Genomic DNA, 19791 nt, shown 5'->3' on the forward strand with positions numbered 1-19791 from the left:
GGTTGGATGTATACTGGGGTTACTACAATGTTTGAGCTCTATTGGGGCTGTATGGATTGTTGTGGGTTTGATGGCACTAAGATGTTGGACAGTTTGGGTGTTCGAGTTTTTTGGCACTTGGTGATGGCTGCTTGTAGCGCCTTTGTGGATACTTGTCTTTCTTTTATTTTTATTTTAATGTACTGTGTTTGGACTATGAATGTTTTGTTGGGTTGTCATTCCTTTTGGCCTAGCTGTGTGGGATGTACATGGTTTCTAGTTTTGTGTTTTCTGCTGGTTTTAGCTGTTTTGTGGGCTGGTTTGTTACAAATATGGGTCGTTGTTTGGATGTGTTCATGGTCCTCATTCGAATTTATGCGGCTCATGAACACATTTTTGGGGGTTTGTAATCTTCCAATGTTATGCTTTCCTTTCTCCATTTTTGAGTCTTGATAGTTATTCTTGTCCTGTTTTTATTTTGGTTTTGTTTGCTGGTTGAGTGTTTTGGTTTCTTTCATTTGTTCTTGTATAGTTTTTGTTAGGTCTTGGGATATGCCCCTTGTAGCTGTGTAATCTCTGTTTTTTATTTATGTCTTATTCACCCAAAAAAAAGAGATGGCAGCCACCTAACAGAATCATTCCTAGACTTAGGGGTAAAACTGGAAGGGGTACTATCAATTAATTACTTAATCTCCCAAGAAGACACACTAGGCCACTTCCAGTTACCATTATCAACAATCTCCTTGACCTTAGAATCCAACCCAAGAGCAGAATCATACACAATTCTATCCCCAAACCTGGTCCACAAGGACCCAAGGGGATGCCAATTATCAAACCACAAAAAAATATTAACCCCATCCCCCACTTCATGCTTAAACAAAGGATAAATAATGGGCCTAAGGGACAAAATTTTCTTCAAAACCCAGGAGGGGTCACTAGGCATTTTAACCCTCCAAAAAATTTTGCCTTTGAGCAAACATGATTTTGACCCATTGGCACCACATTGACTCCTCACCCCTAGAAAATAGGAACTAGATGTGCTTAGCTATAGCTGCTTTGTTCCAAACATCTAAAGATTTAAAACCTAAACCCCCTTCATTTTTAGGATAACAAATTTTCTCCCAAGAAACTTTGGTACCATGAGTTTTAAGATCATTATCAGACCAGAAAAAGAATCTGAAAAGGTTTTCGATGGCTTTGATGATCTTTTTAGGCAAGATAAATAAGGAGGACCAGTAAACCTGCATGGAAAAAAGAATAGATTGAATCAATTGGGCTCCACCAGCAAATGTGAGGCATTTATTGGTCCAACTTTTATCCTCTCAGTGATTCTCTCAATCAATTGGTTACAATCAGTAGCTTTCAATTTGGTAGAAATCAAGGGAACACCTAAATATCTAATAGGAAGAGATCCCTCCTTGAATTGAACAATTTGAATGATCTCTTCTCTAAGTTTCTTTTCACAGCCAGAGAAGAAAATGTGGCTTTTACCAGGACTAGGGGAGAGACCAGTCAGGTTTTGGAACTCATCAAGGCCCTCTTTGATAGCTCTAACAGCAAAAGGATCACCCTTACAGAAGATCATGAGATCATCAGCAAAGCACAGGTTCACCATTTTAGTTTTCTCACATCTCCAGTGGAATTTAAACTTAGGATGAGAAGATTTTTCAACCAAGATCCTGGCCAAGATTTCCATAACAAGAACAAAAAGGTAAGGAGACATGGGATCACCTTGCCTAAGACCCCTAGCCCCTTTGAAATACCTATGAAGACTCCCATTGATACAGATGGAAAAAGAAGGGCTTGTCATGCAAGCCTTAATCCACTTAATGAAATTAGGAAATTAGGAGGAAAGCCATAGCTCTAAGAATATCCAAAACACAATCCCATCTCACATTATCATAGGCTTTCATGATATCCACCTTCATAGCACACCTAGGAGTGGATGACTTCTTTTTTTTTTTTTTTTGGTGGGTTAGTGGATGACTTCTTATGATAACCTCTTATAATCTCTTGAGACAAAAAGATGTTATCAGAAATTCTCCTACCTTGGACAAAGGCAGACTGCACAGGGCTAACAAGATCAGGGATGACAACCTTGATTCTGTCAGCAAGGATCTTAGAAATGCACTTATACAGAGTGTTACAACAAGAAATAGGTCTGTATTCACTAACTCTCTCAGGATTAGGGACTTTAGGTATGAGAGCAATAGTGGTACTGTTAATTTCTTGGAGGAGCTCACCAGACTTGAAGAAAGATTTCACAGCATTAACGATCTCTTTACCCACAACCTCCCAAGATTTTTTGAAAAAACCAGCTGAAAAACCATCAGGACCAGGAGCTTTATTAGATTTTAAAGACCAAAAGGCATCACAAATCTCCTTATCAGTAACCTCTCTAGCTAGGACACTATATTGATCAGATGTGACTCTATTAGCAACAAGATTATTGATTCTTTCATAGCCATTATAATTATCAAAAAAGGGTATCCCAAAAAGGTTAGCAAAAGAATCTACGAAGGTATTGTAGATATCCTCACTCTTAGTAACTCTATGCCCATTACTGAGCAACACACTGCTAATTCTCCCCTTATTTATGTTACCCTTGATGGTTCTAAAGAAGAATTTAGAATTTCTGTCACCCAATCCCAGCCATTGAACTCTAGATTTTTGATAAGCAAGACTTTCCTCCACTTTACTAAGTTCCACATACTTAGCATAGGCAGTTCTCTCCTCACCCAAAAAAAAGCATAGGCAGTTCTCTCCTCACCCTGAAGATCAGGATTCAAAGGATTTCTATCAAGTTTGGTTTGGGTGGACTCTAAATGAGATTTAGCGTGAGCAACTCTGGTAGAGATGTCACTAAAATCTGTCTTATTAAGACCTTTGAGGATATGTTTCAGCATTTTCAACTTCTGACAAATTCTAAACATGGGAGAGCCCTTTATAGATTGTCTCCAAACCTCATCAACCTTAGGAATAAAATCCCCATGGTCAGCCTAGAAATCAAAAAATTTTAAAGGTTTTTTGGAGCTTGGGAGATTAGGACTCAAAGTCACGATAGCAGGAGAATGGTCAGACACACCAGAAGGCAGGAAATTAGCAAAAGAATTAGGATAAAACTCAAGCCAAGATTCATTGACCAAAACCCTATCCAATTTAGAGGAGATGTAATCTCCTTCCCCTCTTTTGTTGGACCAAGGAAATTGACAGCCTTATATAACAAATCGTCCAACTCAGCATCCGGAATCTTCACATTGAAGATTTCCTTAGAATTATTCCAGACAGAGCTACCCCTTATTTTTTGGTGGGAGAGCCCGATAGCATTAAAATCCCCTAAAGAGATAACAGGGGATCTGTGGTGAAGTTTAGCAATGGTACTCATCTCATCAAAAAAGGGACTCTTAACTCATTTTTATTTTCAGCATAGGCAAAGATGGCAAAAAACACAGTATCCTCAAACACAGTAAACTAATATTGTTAAACTAATATCGTTAAGTTGCAATTACTCAGTAAATTCTCTTTCTTAGATGCTAAGAAAGATTTGTTTGAGTTAAACTTGGCCACTTAAGCTAATGGAACAATTAGTGTCCCAAGCGGATGGAAGATGGGAGTTCACCTTGCAGGGGACAAACACTCTGTATTGCGTGTGGTTTCAATTTTGGGTAGCTTGACATTGGCTAGAGTGCGGCGTGGGTCTCTTCCCGCCTTTGCTAGCTGTATGATGGTTTTTTTGCAAGACAACTTGATTGAAAGCAGAGCTGGTTTTTTGGGCTGCAAGATGTTGATGTTGGTAGTTGAAAAGTGTATACACGTGGATGGTTTGGGCCCACGGGTTTGTTATAAAACCAGCAATGGTATATGTGTTGGAGGGCAATTTGAGATGGTGCCAGCCACTATTCAAATGGTGGAAGAATTTTATTTTTTTGCTAACGTGGTTAATATTTTGTTTATTTGCCTATATATCTTCCCAAAGTTTCCATCTATTATTTTATGGTAGTTACTTGGGGATGAAAAGATGATATATGGGAAAATCTACATTTTATTTTGCTATCTTGCTAGGTACCTTGTAGGAGGGTTGTTATAATTGGTTATTTTTATTTGTTTTAGTACCCCCCTCCCCCCACCTTTGGGGGGTGCGAGATTTTTTTGTATTACCTATGGTATGCCCCTTGTAAATGTGTAATTTTTGTCTTTAATTTATGACTTACCCACCCAAAAAAAAAAGGGTCCCAAGAGAATTAGTTCCCTAGAACAAAAGATAGAAGGATGGAGAAGCACAGAGTAGCTTCGTGTGACTCTGTCGGGATGTGTCGTGGGGTAGATTTTTTCCTCTATTATGGCTTTGTTAAGTGGCTAGGATGTCACGGCTGTGAGGAGTTGACACGACCCGAACCCGCCCCTATGGGCTAAGGCCATAACCGGCCAGTAATCACGAGGTTACCTACGACCTTAAACCAAATAAGCCAAAACTCATCAGAGTAAAAGGGGCCAAACGGAAGCAATTTAAAACTTTGTCCATAGAACTGTGCTTATATGCACACCATAACATTTTAAACATTTATATGTTAATAACTCACATCAGAATGTGTACTAATATAAAATGCTGTACATACAGGATCATCCAGATTTAAGTCAGTCAACCCAAGACTTAAATACAACAATGGTCCGATGATTTCGCCAACAAAACAAAACTATAAACAGAGGACAAAAGGGCGAAGATAGTCTCATGCGTGAGACTTTTGGGCTGAGTCTTCAGAACTCTGACTGTTTCTCATAATTCACCGGGGCTGGTTTTGGACGTCCCTTGGCTCACCTACATGTACATGAATGAGTGTGAGCGAATGCCCAGTGAATAATATCAATAAAAAGATACATAAGCAATTATTGAAACAGTTATAGCAAATGGCCTTTGGCCCAATCATTTATGTCAATCGGCCTTCAGCCCAATCATTTATGTCAATCAGCCTTCGGCCCAATCATTCATGTCAATCGGCCTTCGGCCCAATCATTCATGTCAATCGGCCTTCGGCCTAATCATTTATGTCAATCGTTGTTCGCCATTCAAACTAATGAACTTACATAACTTACATATAAGTAGACAATTGGACAACAGTATATTTCAAATATCTTAATAAGATATTACTCACAGTGATCGGTTGATTGGTTTGCCCTGGAACTCGACCCTACACATGCCATGAACATAAAAGGGTCACTAACAATTCAATCCGTTCAAAATTCACATTTTCCTCTTTAGGTTTCATTCTTATCTCTTTAATTCAATTACAATGCTCAATGTATGCCTAAGAGTGTTTAGAAGTGAAAGGGAACGGAAAACAGAACACATAATGCATTTTCAAAATTTCAGAAAACAGGGTCCCCGCTCGAGCGTGGACTTCCCCACTCGAGCGGACCCTTAAGGCCTGCAAAAGTACTGGATGCCTCAAAATTCCGCTCGATCGCGAACTCTAGCATTCGAGCGGAAGGCCTCTCTACATGGCTCCATGCTCGAGCGTGAACTCCCCCATCGAGCGGACACCATGTCTGCAAAAAGTGCTGGGAGCATGAAATTCACGCTCGAGCGGCGGTTTTCTCGCTCGAGCGGTAATCAAACTTTTTGGAAATTCCAGAACTGTTCTTGGAGTTCAAATTCGATGTTCAAAGGTCTCAATTCATGATTTTGGTCCCAAAAGCATATTAGCACATTATATTGCATGAGAGTGTAAGGTTATTACATCAATTTATTCAAAATCAACATCTAATTCTCAATCAACTCTCATTTCTTTATCATAAGCAAAAACCCATATGTTTCAAACTTCACATAGGCTTCATTTCTTCAAAAATCAAACATGCATGCAGATTTTTGACTTCAATCCCATTTCAAAACATGCAAGTGACACCTATTATTGTGGAATCCATGAAAATTATACATGTATGTAAAGATTAACGCCCAAACCTCCATATTCAACATTATACATGCTAGCTCATACAAATTTCAAACTTAAACATGCAATCCATGGCAATCTCCTACATGCATGTATACATTGGCTCCCAATTCTTCAAGACCAACTCATTTCATATTCCTTAGCATCATTCAACCTTGAATTTACAAATTACAAACAAAAATCCATGAACCATTAGCTGGTTACTCACCTAGGAGCCTTAATCTTCCAACTCTAGTCAATTCTTGGACTTAATCTTCAAGATTCCCAAGTCTCGAGCCAAAACCACACAATTCTCTTCCTTCTCTCTTTAAGGCCGACCCTCCCTCTCTCTATTTGAGTTCAATATCAGCCAAAGTGTTAAAAAGGGAAGGAATTGAAGTGTAATGACCCTTATGTATGAGCCCACTAGTCAAGTTTAATAATAATAAATAATATGGCGCTAATTCATTAACTAATCAATTTAATCTGGCCCGAATCAATTTTTCAATTAAATTTCACCGTAGGCTCTAACAATTATGCCAATCACAATGGCGCAATCAATTTCGGGTTCTGTGGCCGATAAGGCCTTCAATTTAATTTCCAAAGCAGATAATCAAACAGATAGCCCAAGTAATTCCTATGCTCCTCCCTCTCTTGCTCCTGAAGGTTAAGGTTTAAAGGATCTTTGTCAAGCTTAATCTGGACAGATTCCAAATTCGCCTTAGAAACTTTAACTCTAACAGAGATATCACTAAAATCTCTCTTGTTCAACAATTTGAGGGCTGGTTTAAGCTGTTTCAACTTCTGACAAACCCTAAACATAGGGACACCTCTAATAAATTGGTCCCAAGTGGCAGACACACAATTTAAGAACTCTGGATGCTTAGACCAAAAGTCAAAATACTTAAAAGGTTTTTTGAATGATTTTATAGAATCACTGATATTGACCACAGCCGGAGAATGATCAGAAATTCCAGATGGAAGAAACGAGGCACTAGATCCTGGAAAATTATCAAGCCAAACCTCATTAACAAGAACCCTATCAATTTTAGTAGCTATGTAGTCCCCAGCACCTCTCTTATTAGCCCAAGTGAATTGACAGCCTCCATAAGAGAGATCGGTCAGCTCAGAAGAGATAATATAGGAGTTGAATTCCTCATTCTCATTGGACCAAACAGAAGATCCCCCCACTTTTTCCTAACGGTGTCTAATGGCATTAAAGTCCCCCAGGAATAAACAAGGGGAATTGGACTTACTACGGGAGATTTGGTGCATATTTTCAAAAAAAATTTTCCTCACAAGATGTTTATTATCAGCATACACAAAAGTAGCAAAGAAGCTTGTTTTAGTAGCCAAAACCAAAATTTCACAAAAGATGTGCTGACTAGACTTTGAATACATTTTAACATCACAGATCTCATTATTCCAGCACACCCAAACCCTACCAGTTTCAGTTGGTTGGGAGTTAGACAAAAAAGACCAATTGCCAAAACATTTTTCAAAAATACTATTTTCATTAGTTTGTCTAATTTTGGTCTCCAAAACACCAATGACATGGATTTCTTCATTAAACACCAGCTTTTTAAGGTCCTTATGTTTAGAAGGGTCATTCAACCCTCTAACATTCCAAGAAGCAATTTTTACAGTCATTGGAAACAAAAACAAAACAACATCCCTCAACCAACTGAAATAGCAATTACTTTTTCTTCTTCCTCTGGCTGCTATTACCTTTGCCAGAGTTTTTACCTCCTTGAGCTTGTGTTGACTTATGGACAGAAGCCGCACCTGGGGTACTCATTTTTGCTGGAACAGTATCAGCAATCAAAGTGTCTATTAGATCTGCAGCTTGCGGTAGAACCAACTTGGTAATCTCCAGAAGACTCTCAGGAAACATTGGCACTTCATTTCCCCCTAACCCTATTTCTTCTTCTGATGAACTAGTTCCCACAGCTGGAATAGAACTCTCCACTGGGGGAGCTGTTGGTGAGGGAATAGCAGGAGCTGGGGGTGGAAGTGAGGCTTCCACATTTTCTGCTGGGTTCGGGTCCCCCACCTTCCTCTTACCTTTTGAGTTAACTGTAGTCCAACCCTCCTCTTGCCCCTCAAGTGTTTCCTTAGTGTTTTTTTTGAAGAGAAATTAAGTGAGCTACCTGTTTAGACACACATTTCTGAGTATCATGGCCAAAGATCTGACAGTGTTGGCAAAATGGATGGCAGCCCTTGATATTCAGCACGGATTAACACTGCTTCATCATCACATCGAATCTGAAAATAAGTAGGCAATTTAGAGGTTGCCTCTATCTCAATACAAATCCTCGCAAAAGCCACCCTCGTCCCTCTTGCCGTAAGCTGATCCATGCAGAGGGGATTGCCAATGGCGCTTGCAACCCTACTGAGACCATCAGGATCCCAGTATTCCAAAGGGATATTAAAGAGCTTAACCCAGACCGGGATCTTAGTGGCTTTTTCTTTGGCTAGCTTCATCATCCTTTTCCATTGTTTAAGGATTAGAAGATAGCCTCCAATGTACCACGGCCCCTCCTCAAGCACCTCCCTACAGCATTCAGGGGATTCAAAGATAAAGAACATAAATCCATCCCCATTAGTTAACACTTCCTTCAGACCCTTATTTTTCCACAATCCAAATGCACTATTACGAAGGTAGTTATATCCAACACCCTTGTCGATGAAATATCCTACTGGGCAGGAGTCCCATTTTTCTAAGGGATCAGATCTCTTAGGCATATTGACCACAACACTATCTTCAACAACGGTTGGGGGAATATACCTGAGCTTGATGCTGGAACGAGTCAATGCAGAAGCTACATTAGCCCACGTCCTCGGAATGGGCTGATTAGGGCCGCCTACTTCCACTGGTCTCCTTCCTCCATTTCCCCCTCTGCCCCCTCGAGCCCCACGGTAGTTTCCACCACCCCTTCCACGGCCATCAAACTGATTAGGATTAACAGCACTACCCCCCTCAGCTTCACCAAGAGTGGTATGATTCCTCGCTTCTCCTCTGTTTCTAGCAACATCGAGACTATCAGGAAGGAATTGAAAGCGATTACCTTCAATATCCTCACTTTCGGACCATCTAGGGTTTGAGATCTGCCCGATCGGAGTCGAAGGGTCAACATCTCTACCAGCAGATATGTCTGCAAGGATCATTGGGGCTTTAAGCTTTACCAATCGATCCGTATCACTATGAGTGTTAGCAACAGCTCCGATCTGAACTTCCAAAGCTCGATCTACCCTTTCAAATCGTCCTCGAGACAACTCTACCACAACGATCTGCTCAATCTCCCCAATGTTCGTGGGATTGGGTATCTCCATAACCAAATCACGCTCCACTGTTTCTCCTAACTCGACTCCGGATTCGAGGGTCACACTATGTGGATGCGAACTCGCTTTTGCCAACGATGCCTCCATGGTGTTAACTTCTGTTTTGTCTTTTCGTTTCTCTAACTCAGAACCATCCAAAAGAGGAGATCTCTCGTTCATAGTAAGTGAATCTAAGGAACTAATAGAAACATTAACACTCTCAATGGTTTTACGAGGGAAAGCATTAACTCCGAGCATCGGCAATCAATGAGGTATTGAACCCTAGAAAACAAAGGTTTTCTAGAGAGATGTCAGAGCTTCTCTCACTAACCCATCGCTGAAACTTAATTCTAGTTGGCCCCAATTATCTTGGCAGGAGATATCCAGGCACTATACAAGGCCATTTATTTTGTTTAGCTGTTAGGATGTTGGCTTGTTTTTAAGTGTCCATCTAAGGTTGATGTATGTAATTTTCATGTTTTGTGTATGCCCAATTACAGGGCTAGGGCTGTATATGTGTATGTATATAACCAATGCTCCGGGTTATAATTTGGGACTTTACCTATCCACTATGATGCATGTGATGTATGAGATCCTGGCATACAGAAGTAGCTCAATGGAGTTTATTTGTATCATTATTTTTTTTTTTATATTTCGTTCTTCCGATAAGGCCCCGTATGTTATGTCACCAGGTTACATGTCTGTTTCTGATTAGGTCATGCCCAAACTTTTAGGGGCAGGTTTGGGGCGTGACAAGTGGTATCAGAGCACGAGTTGCCATCTCACACACGAATCCATTGAGCTTTAGGATGTCTAGAAAAGACTTAGGCATCATGCATGACATTCTTAATGCATATGAAAGAAAATGATGGCAATGTTAAATGTAATCTGTTAACGCTAACGATTCTGATCTACGTCGATTGGACATTCCTTGTGTATATTGTGATTGTTGTGCAGAACATGGCGAGAATAAGGATAGAGGACCCGAAGGATCCTACCTCCGTCAGGTTAAATAGAATGAAAAGGGACAACGATTGGTAAGGCAATTTATATGCTTATGTTATCAGTTGTTATTTTGGATTGATAGTTACCTATCATCTGTTGAGACGAATTGCTTAACCACTACATATTAATAATATTTAGACTTATGATTTTGAAAAGTTGTTGTGTTAGGTATTCTGATACGTTGTGTTTGTATGATCGTTGAATTATGTCCGCAGTGATTCTCCTTAGAATTATGTGAGAGGTTAATTGAATGTAAGTTTGTTCTTGCTGATGGCTAAAATAGATAAGGAAAGTGACTATTAAGCTTGCACCGAGTTGGTCACGCATTATGAACTATGATTTTGAAACAAGTTATAACTAAGATGATTTTGTAAGCCGAGAAATTACGAACAACTTCTGATGGGAAAGTGAGGGAAGTATGGATGGTAAGTTAACGATATGTACTGGACATTTACCTCTTTTGATTTGCTTATTCAGAGTTGTATAATATGCGCAACATGATTTCGAATCGATTTACTGTCCTATTGAACTTATCTAGATAAGAATTCTAACTCTGATATTAGATGGCCAAATTAATTTGTGCTGTAACAAGAAGAAATGCTTATTAAGAGAGGATGTTACACCTTATGGTACGATTAAGTAGTTAAGCATGATTTTGAATTCGAGTTTTGATTTTGGTTTTAAGTGGTTCCCTTGTTCAGATTTGGACTTATGATGACATAACTATGTCTGTATGCATTTACAAAGCTGTATGTTATTTGCCTTGGTAACACCGTAATTATTTAATTTGGAATATGGTTCCCTTTGTGCTAATATGTTTAAGAGTGAAACTATGAAGAATTAACGATATTGACTGGGATCCTTTTTCCCATTTTTCTGACCTTGTCAAAGTACTCAATATAGTTTTGAAGCAAGGTAACGATATAACTTTGATATGCTTTCAGACATAGAGAATACTAAGAACAATTGTAAAGCTGGTGGCTACATGCCTACGCGACTTAGTATGTTTGTCGGAGTAATGTACAGTTTGGGGTTATCAGCTTATCTCTAAGTGACTCCTATTGAGAATTACTAAGTAATGAGATTTGTATATAAACTATTAATGTCGGGTCAATCTGGGTACGAACATAGTAAAGAACATACTGTGATTGAAATTAACGTATGCTGTGAAATGTATGAACTCTGTACCTAGAGAAATGGAATCTACTATATTTTTGTACTTCCGATTGTATGTTTTGTGTTTGGGAATATTCCGCAATGAATTCATGTAGTTTCGTCTCATTCGACATAGGATCGTATGAAATAAAGATAGGGAACGGATGTTTTATTTTTTACACAACAACCAATTGATTAAAACGATAAAATGTTTATTATGACAAGGACTTTTGACTAACTGTGATAAATATTGAATTCCCCTGTGTATGGTTCGCAAGGAGAAATGAATTGTACATCTATAGCAGAATGGAATAAGCGGGTAAGACTGAGGTTTTTTTTTTTTACATTAATAGTGAGGAACCTCTAGTTAACCTGTGAATTGTTTGGACTGAAGAATTACATGAGCTTCTATAACAGATCTGCATAGTACAACAAGTTTGGAGGACCAAACTTATTTAAGGGGGGGAGAGTGTAATAACCCGACCCTCGCGCATGTTTTCTGATATATTTTCAGTCCTCGTTTTGTGCTTTTAAATGTTTACTGTAAAATCTCATGAGAAATTAAGGTTAAGTAAGTGAAATCCATGTTTAAGGATGTCTATCTGTTTAACAAGAAAAGAATCTGTTATATCTAGAATGGTTGAATCAGAAATTGGAAGCCTTAACGGCTTAATTATCTAAAATTGATTATATATCTGTGATCAGCATATTTTTTAGGTAATATTAAGTATGTTTACGAAATTTCAATTTCGGAATGATTAAACGATTGACTTTTGTCCTATATGCTTTTATTTATGAATATATACACCTAAGTCCTCTTGAGCCTTGATCAAAAAGTGTGAAACACCTCTTGGAGAGAAATAAGGGTTTGCTTAGGGGAGCAAGTGAGGAAGGGAAAGGGAGGTAGATCATCAAAGAAGGTGTGGAATTTGAGAGATCTAGGCACAAGGTATGTAAATTTCACTTTAATTAACTCCTCTTCTTGTATTGGGGTATGAATTTCTTGGGTGTTCAAGTAAGGTAAGAGTTGTGTTGTGGTGTGTGTGTGTGTTTGACACTTATGGAATTGAAGAAGTATGATCATCATGTTGTAGTTGTGTTAATTTGAACCATAGGAGGGAAATTACATACTCTTTATGATTTTACATGCTTGCATCCAATTATCTGAGAGATGAATTGTGTATGTATTTGTGAGAGAAATGGGTTGTGATGGTGAGAGAGTGAAGAAGATCAAATCCATGTGCAAATGGTTGTGTGTTTGTACCCCTATTTACATGATTTTTGAGCTATCTTTTAGTAGTTAAAGAATCTATTTTGGACCTTGTTGATGATCACCAAACATGGGGTTTTGTATGAAATTCGGACTGCCAAACAGGGCCCAGGCCGCGCACGTGCGGAGGCCATGGCCGCATGTGCGGAGAAGATGGAAAAAATGGGTTTTCATTCTGTTTTTGGGCGCTCGAGCGGCCGGGTTCTTCCGCTCGAGCGGAATTGGGCCGTACGAGCGGCCAAAGTGGGCGTACGAGCGGCCACCCCTGTTTCAGCTTATGCTGAGTAACTTTGAATAGGCATATCTTTTGCATTCGGACTCCGTTTTGAGTGATTCTTGAGCCTAAAATCAAGCCCTGGAAGTCTAGTTTCCAATGGTGGTGGTCTCACTCCAAAATTCTAAGTACAAAAATAGTTATGCCCAAATTAGTGACGACTGTTCACTTTCTGTTTACTGAATTTGTACCGTTTCTTCGCCTGAACCTTTCTCCTACCGTTTCTTCACCTATGGAGGAATAATGAGTCTAGAACCATCATAGCTATTGGGTGAGGAATAAAAAGAGATTGGTTTTATTCTCATAATCTGCTATGTGCATTATGTTTGTAGGTCAAGACGAGGACATCATTCCACCGCTATCAGAGACCTACCACTGTGAGTAGTAGTACGGTAGTCGTACGTTCAATTATCGTTAATGATTCTTATAAGCATGTTAACAGTATGTTGATTGGAAAATCTAAGGGCATTATTGCGCAGTACATTTTATTATTGTTGATAAAGAATACTAACGTTGTTTGCAAAATAGCTATAGTGATTCACGACGAACCAAGGGAACATATAAGCACTATGGAACCATGGTATTCACGTATCTCTGATATCATTCAATCTGTATAATGTGCTTACCTTTTGTTAATAATTATCAGGAATGTCCTGTTAGACTTAAGTTAACTATGTTAACTCATGTGAATGATGTAACAGACGGTTTAATTACAAGTCAACTATGTTGAACAATCAAACAAAGGTGTATGCTTCTATATGCTACTGATTAATAGACCAAATGAACTACGCCGTTTCTTAAGGAATAAAGAGAAATTTTGTTCATCCTTGAAGAACGGATTTTAAATAAATATGAGACAGTTATAGGCTATCTAGTGTAGACACCTTCGAAGAATCAGAATAATTGGAAAGCTATGAGTATTTGTGTGAATTGAAAGTTATTCAGAAACCACGACATAAGGGCAAAAGTTTAACATTTTTATGTGACCCTCATGAGAATGTGAATTATTCTATCTTCGTTAAGCGTACGATAATAACATGATATGACAAGAAATGCCCTAATCTCTAACATGTTATGTTTTGAATCACTGAATGATTGTCCATTTATGTAAAGGTATTCAAGGCATCCTTATAAAGGTATTTAAGGCATCCTTAGCACAAGGCCCTTACCCGGGGGGGTAATAATACCGTAGTTCACGCATGTTACAAGTTCACGCATGTTACAAGTTCACGTATATTACAAGTTCAAGTATGTTACAAGTTTAAGTATGTTACAAGGTCAAGTATGTTACACGATCAAATATGTTATATTAATTGTTAGTGCTCTTGGATGTACCATGTATAAGCAAGCATGAACTCTAATTTCTGTTCGTGAATTAAGCATAATTAAGAATATATATGACTTGGGTTCTATTTATCCGTTCTGTTTATGCTATGTTATGACATGATATGGATTGATTGGTATACAAATTTTTCAAGGGCTTCATGCCAATCTTTCAAGGGCTTAGTGCCAAACTTTTCAAGGGCTTCATGCCAATCTTTCAAGGGCTTCATGCCACCATGTTTCAAGGGCTTATAGCCACCATGTTTCAAGGGCCTCGTGCCATATGTTTCAAGGGCCTCGTGCCACCACGCTTCATGGGCTTATAGCCATTATGTTTATATTGCAGGATTGAGCCTAAGGTCGTCATGTACTTAGCACAGAATCAGACTGACTATGTGAACTCTGCATTTTTATATGCATTGATATGTATTATGTTTTAAGTTAAGCATCGTTTTATTTATGTATTATTATTCACTGAGCCCGGCTCACTTTCTGTTACGTCTGTTTCTGTAGGTCCCCAATCAGGTGGTCAGTCCTAGCCATGATGCCCGCTTTCTTTTGTCAACCTTCGTGTATCCAAGCACTATACAAGGCCATTTATTTTGTTTAGCTGTTAGGATGTTGGCTTGTTTTTAAGTGTCCATCTAAGGTTGATGTATGTAATTTTCATGTTTTGTGTATGCCCAATTACAGGGCTGGGGCTGTATATGTGTATGTATATAACCAATGCTCCGGGTTATAATTTGGGACTTTACCTATCCACTATGATGCATGTGATGTATGAGATCCTGGCATGTAGAAGTAGCTCAATGGAGTTTATTTGTATCATTATTTTTTTTTTATATTTCGTGCTTCCGATAAGGCCTCGTATGTTATGTTACCAGGTTACATGTCCATTTCTGATTAGGTCATGCCCAAACTTTTAGGGGCAGGTTTGGGGCGTGACAAGAAAAAAAAAAGAGAAGTAAGAAGAAAATCAAAGGGAATTCACATTCATCCTTTTAGAGTTGGGAATTGAACGCTTAGGGGATTTCGAAAATCATAAATGAGGTGTTTAAGTTAGACTAATATCGTTTAGCTGCAGTTACTCAGTAAATTCTTTTTCTCAGTGGCTAACCAAATTAGTTTGAGTTATACTTGGCCACTTAAACTAATGGAACAATTAGGGGCCCAAGCTAATTAGTTCCTAGAACAAAAGAGAGAAGGATGGAGAAGCACGGACAAAGTTAGAGAGAAACTTTTTTCTTTAGAGTCACAAGAGATAGTTAGAGAAAATAAAGAGAAATAGGAAGAAAAAAAAAACCATTTTCGATTTGGCAATTGAACACTTAGGTGATTTCGAAAATCATAAATGACGTGTTTAAGTTAAACTAATATTGTTCAGCTACAATTACTCAATAATTTCTCTTTCTTAGAGGCTAAGCAAGATTTGTTTGAGTTAAACTTGGCCATTTAAAATAATGGAACAGTTAGGGGCCCAGACTAATTAGTTCCTAGAACGAAAGAGAGAAGCACAGATAGAAGGGTTGTTATAATTGGTTATTTTTATTTGTTTTAGTATCCCCCCCACCTTTGAAGGGTGCGAGATTTTTTTGTGTTACCTGGGGTATGCCCCTTGTAAATGTGTAATTTTTGTCTTTAATTTATGACTTACCCACCAAAAAAAAAAAAGGGTCCCAAGTGAATTAGTTTCCTAGAACAAAAGATAGAAGGATGGAGAAGCACAGAGAAAGTTGGAGAGGCAAAAACATGAAGAGGCCCAAGGAATAATAATTATGCGGCCCAAAGACGGGGCCCAACATGTTTTTCCAATTCTAGATGGGGCCTTTAATTATAATTCTCTTGGGCCTCTGTGGCCTTTGGGTTTCGTCGCTTATATTTTCTGCAACCCATTGCTGTATGGCCGTTGGAACGATCCATACTGTATCTGTAAATTGATGAACATACGGCAATGGTGGGGTAAATGAAATCCTGTCGTAATTGGATGACAACTTGTCATAATTTAACCAGAAACATTTTGGATCGCCATTTCTTACCCCAGTGCCACCAGTGCTTCTTGTTTACTTCCGGCTGCAAGAGCTTCGTGATATACATTTTCTTTGTTTTCCCTGTTAACGCAGCGACCCCTCTCACAGAATTCACCCCATTCCGTGTAGTCTCCATATTTGGAGATGTATTCCAGCACAACCTGATGGTTATTGGCCCCTTGTATATTTGGATGGAAATGGCGATTAGTGTGATCGTCAGTAACGTCGAAGAACCGTTCATCCTGTGTCTGAAAACGGTATGGAAATTGGACAAGAGCATGTAGATGTGGTTCACCATCTTCGTGTAATTCATGTGCAACCCTCACATAATTTGGTGGCCTGTTAGTGAACAACTCTCTAATTTTCTCTAACAATCTCTCTTTAGGTACAGAACATCTGGGATATGTGAGGAAGATGTTCTTGTTTTGAACTCTAAAACGACGTTGCATTGAGGCCATAAGTCACTCACTCGCAATGACGTCACTTAGTCTCTCGGATGACGCAAGTCACTCTCTAAAAACTTTACTGGTACAAGAGAGTAAGTGAGTGAGTTATATATGCTCCTAGGAGAGTCCCTATAATATTACTGGGATGCTCCCCCCCGCGTCACGTGTCGTCCCCTGATTGGTGCTCCCTTCCGCATTTGGTGCCGTATTGTCGGCTACAGGGCTCCGTACCATTCCCAGATCTGCGACCAGGATTAAAAGATTTAAAAAGGGAAGTGCAAGTAGGAAACTATTTAGTCCAAAATAATTGGAGATTTTGAATTATTTTGCAACGGATCTCGGAGATCTAGGTCAATTTAGGCGGTTGATTTTAAAATACGAGCCGAATCTTTTGTTGTTTCACTGGTCCTTATTTGTTGTCGACGAAGACAACGCCGAAAATTTAATCCGACTCATCAACGCCTTACAGCGGCAAGAAGATGCTCTATTCGCCGATCTGAAAGCGGTTTCCGAATTAGAAACCCAGGCAATGGCTCCATCCATGCAGACAATGGAGCGATGTGCAGACACACATTATGCCGCTGATATCCGTTGCGTAACTGTGAATGAAGAAGATCCTGCTGTGCGTTCTGGTTTTGGTTTTTTGGATAAAAAAAAATTGTGTAAAATAATTATTTTGTATCATAATTTGTCTTGATTTGCAATACGCATTAAAATTATTTTATTTACTTTAAATTTGTATTGGGCCGTCGTGAATATGATCCATTCTAGTGTCCACTTCTTTCATAGTGTTGATGGGCCTATGTCTAAAGGGCCTATGAAGTATTCACCCAAAAAAAAAAGGGCCTATGAAAAAGCATTGGCTAACTACGGGCCTTTTCATGTTATATGGGCCTCTTCATTTGGGAGACTGTAATTGGGCCCATTTATATTACCAATTTGAAGTCTCACCATACTGACAGATGGTATCTAAGCTCATGGAGATTACCCCATACTATGTTGAAGCTTGCTGCAGCTGATGTGAGGAATGGGAGTTCACAAACTGAGGGTTGAGTGGTGGTTAGCATATATACTGTGGGGTTTCCTAATGTTTGTTATTGATATAGGTACTTGGATCATTGGGAAGCAAATTTCTGAGTGTGTGCCTTATACTCTGAGGGTTTAGTATACTGTGAGGAATAAACAATCACTTAACCCACAATCACTAGCCAAACTGAGAGGATCTAACATATTTTTATATATTCTCTGTATTTTCTTTTGTAGGTATATAGAGCTTTGTTTCCGAGTGATGTGAGCATATATAATTGTGGGTTGAGTGTAGTGAGCATCTATATGTGTGGTGTAAAATGTAACCTGTCATTTATTCTTGATTGCTACTTGATTGTGGAGCATTTAATCTTGTTTGGTATCTGCTGGATGACAGGATTTATTATAATGTCTAAAATCTGTTCGGGATGCATGGGATGGCAGCAAAGTATCTCCTTGGATGGTGCTGCCTGGTTTGGTCTACAGTTCGGGTTCATTCGAAGCTTGAAGCTGGCTGTGTTCGTGTTGATGACTGCTAGAGGCGCCTCTTGTGTGAAGAATGACTTTCTTTTATGCTTGTTTTATTTAGGGTGTTTTGGTAGATTGGCCTAACCATGTGGGATCTGCACGGGAGTTCATGGTTTTGTGTTTATTTCTGCTTTTTGCTCCTTAGCTATTGGGTGTGTTCGTGCTCCTCATCAAAACTGCATGCGGCCCATGAACACATTTTGGTTACTTGCTATTATTCTGTGGTTGTTTAGATTAATATTTTGTTCTCTTTGTTGATATGTTTTGTTAATCAGAGATTATACTGGATTGACTAGGTTTTATGGTTTTATTTTTGTTTCTTGTATAATGCTTGGTTTAGGGCCTGGGGTATGCCCCTTCTAGTGGTGTAAGTTTTTTGTCTTTTATTTTATGACTTATCCACCCAAAAAAATCTTGCTTAGCCTCTAAGAAAGAGAAGTTATTGAGTAATTGTAGCTGAACGATATTAGTTTAACTTAAACACCTCATTTATGATTTTCAAAATCACCTAAGTGTTCAATTCTCAAATCGAAAATGATTTTTTTTTTCCTATTTCTCTTTCTTTTCTCTAACTATCTCTTATGACTCTAAAGAAAAAAGTTTCTCTCTAACTTTGTTTGTGTTTCTCCATCCTTCTCTCTTTTGTTCTAGGAACTAATTAGCTTGGGCCCCTAATTGTTCCATTAGTTTAAGTGGCCAAGTTTAACTCAAACTAATCTTGCTTAGCCTCTGAGAAAAAGAATTTACTGAGTAACTGTAGCTGAACGATATTAGTTTAACTTAAACACCTCATTTATGATTTTCGAAATCACCTAAGTGTTCAATTCTCAACTCCAAAAGGATGAATGTGAATTCCCTTTGATTTTCTTCCTATTTCTCTTTCTTTTCTCTAACTTTCTAGCTCTCAAGATAAAAGTTTTTCTCTAACTTTCTCTGTGCTTCTCCATTCTTCTCTCTTTCGTTCAAGGAACTAATTAACTTGGGACCCTAATTGTATCATTAGCCTAAGTGGCCAAGTTTAAGTCAAACTAATCTTGCTTACCCTCAAAGATAGAGAATTTACTGAGTAATTATTGATATTAGTTTGACTTGTCATTTAAGGTTTTCTAAATCACCTAAGTGTTCGATTCTTAAATCCAAAAGGATGAATTTGAATTCCCATTGATTTTCTTCCTGTTTCTGTTTCTTTTCTTTAAGTGTCTCTTCCAACTCTCAAGAAAAAGGTTTCTCTCTAAATTCTTGGCACTTCTCCATCCTTCTCTCTTTTTCATTCTAGAAACTAATTAGCCTTAGCCCCCTAATTGTTTTCATTTGTTCAAGTGGCGAAGTTTAAATCAAACTAATCTTCTTAGCCTCTAACAAAGAGAATTTACTGAGTAATTGCAACTTAGCAACATTAGTTTAACTTTAACACCTCATTTAAGGTTTTCGAAATCTCCTAAGTGTTCATTTCTCTAGTCCAAAAGGTTGAATTTGAATTCCGTTTGATTTTCTTCCTATTTCTCTTTCCTTT

The 19791-nt window shown here is 38.5% G+C and overlaps 2 protein-coding genes across 2 annotated transcripts; both read right to left on the reverse strand.

Moving 5' to 3' along the window:
• Positions 1-661: 661 nt before the first annotated feature.
• On the reverse strand, positions 662-9482 carry LOC145819018 (uncharacterized). Its single transcript, XM_082912995.1, has 8 exons — positions 8148-9482; positions 7604-8016; positions 7338-7521; positions 6523-7100; positions 1967-2593; positions 1262-1742; positions 1144-1220; positions 662-776 (listed from the first exon to the last, which is right to left on the reverse strand). Exons 1-8 carry the CDS (start codon positions 9480-9482, stop codon positions 662-664), a joined length of 3810 nt encoding a protein of 1269 aa, XP_082769121.1.
• Positions 9483-16078: 6596 nt separating this feature from the next.
• LOC114259583 (uncharacterized) lies at positions 16079-16736 on the reverse strand. Its single transcript, XM_082912996.1, has 2 exons — positions 16288-16736; positions 16079-16178 (listed from the first exon to the last, which is right to left on the reverse strand). The coding sequence occupies exons 1-2, from the start codon at positions 16734-16736 to the stop codon at positions 16079-16081; spliced, it is 549 nt and encodes a 182-aa protein (XP_082769122.1).
• Between the last annotated feature and the right edge of the window lie 3055 nt (positions 16737-19791).

This window comes from Camellia sinensis, chromosome 2, assembly GCF_055761805.1.
Source record: "Camellia sinensis isolate YWXY chromosome 2, ASM5576180v1, whole genome shotgun sequence".
NCBI classification, from domain to species: domain Eukaryota; kingdom Viridiplantae; phylum Streptophyta; class Magnoliopsida; order Ericales; family Theaceae; genus Camellia; species Camellia sinensis.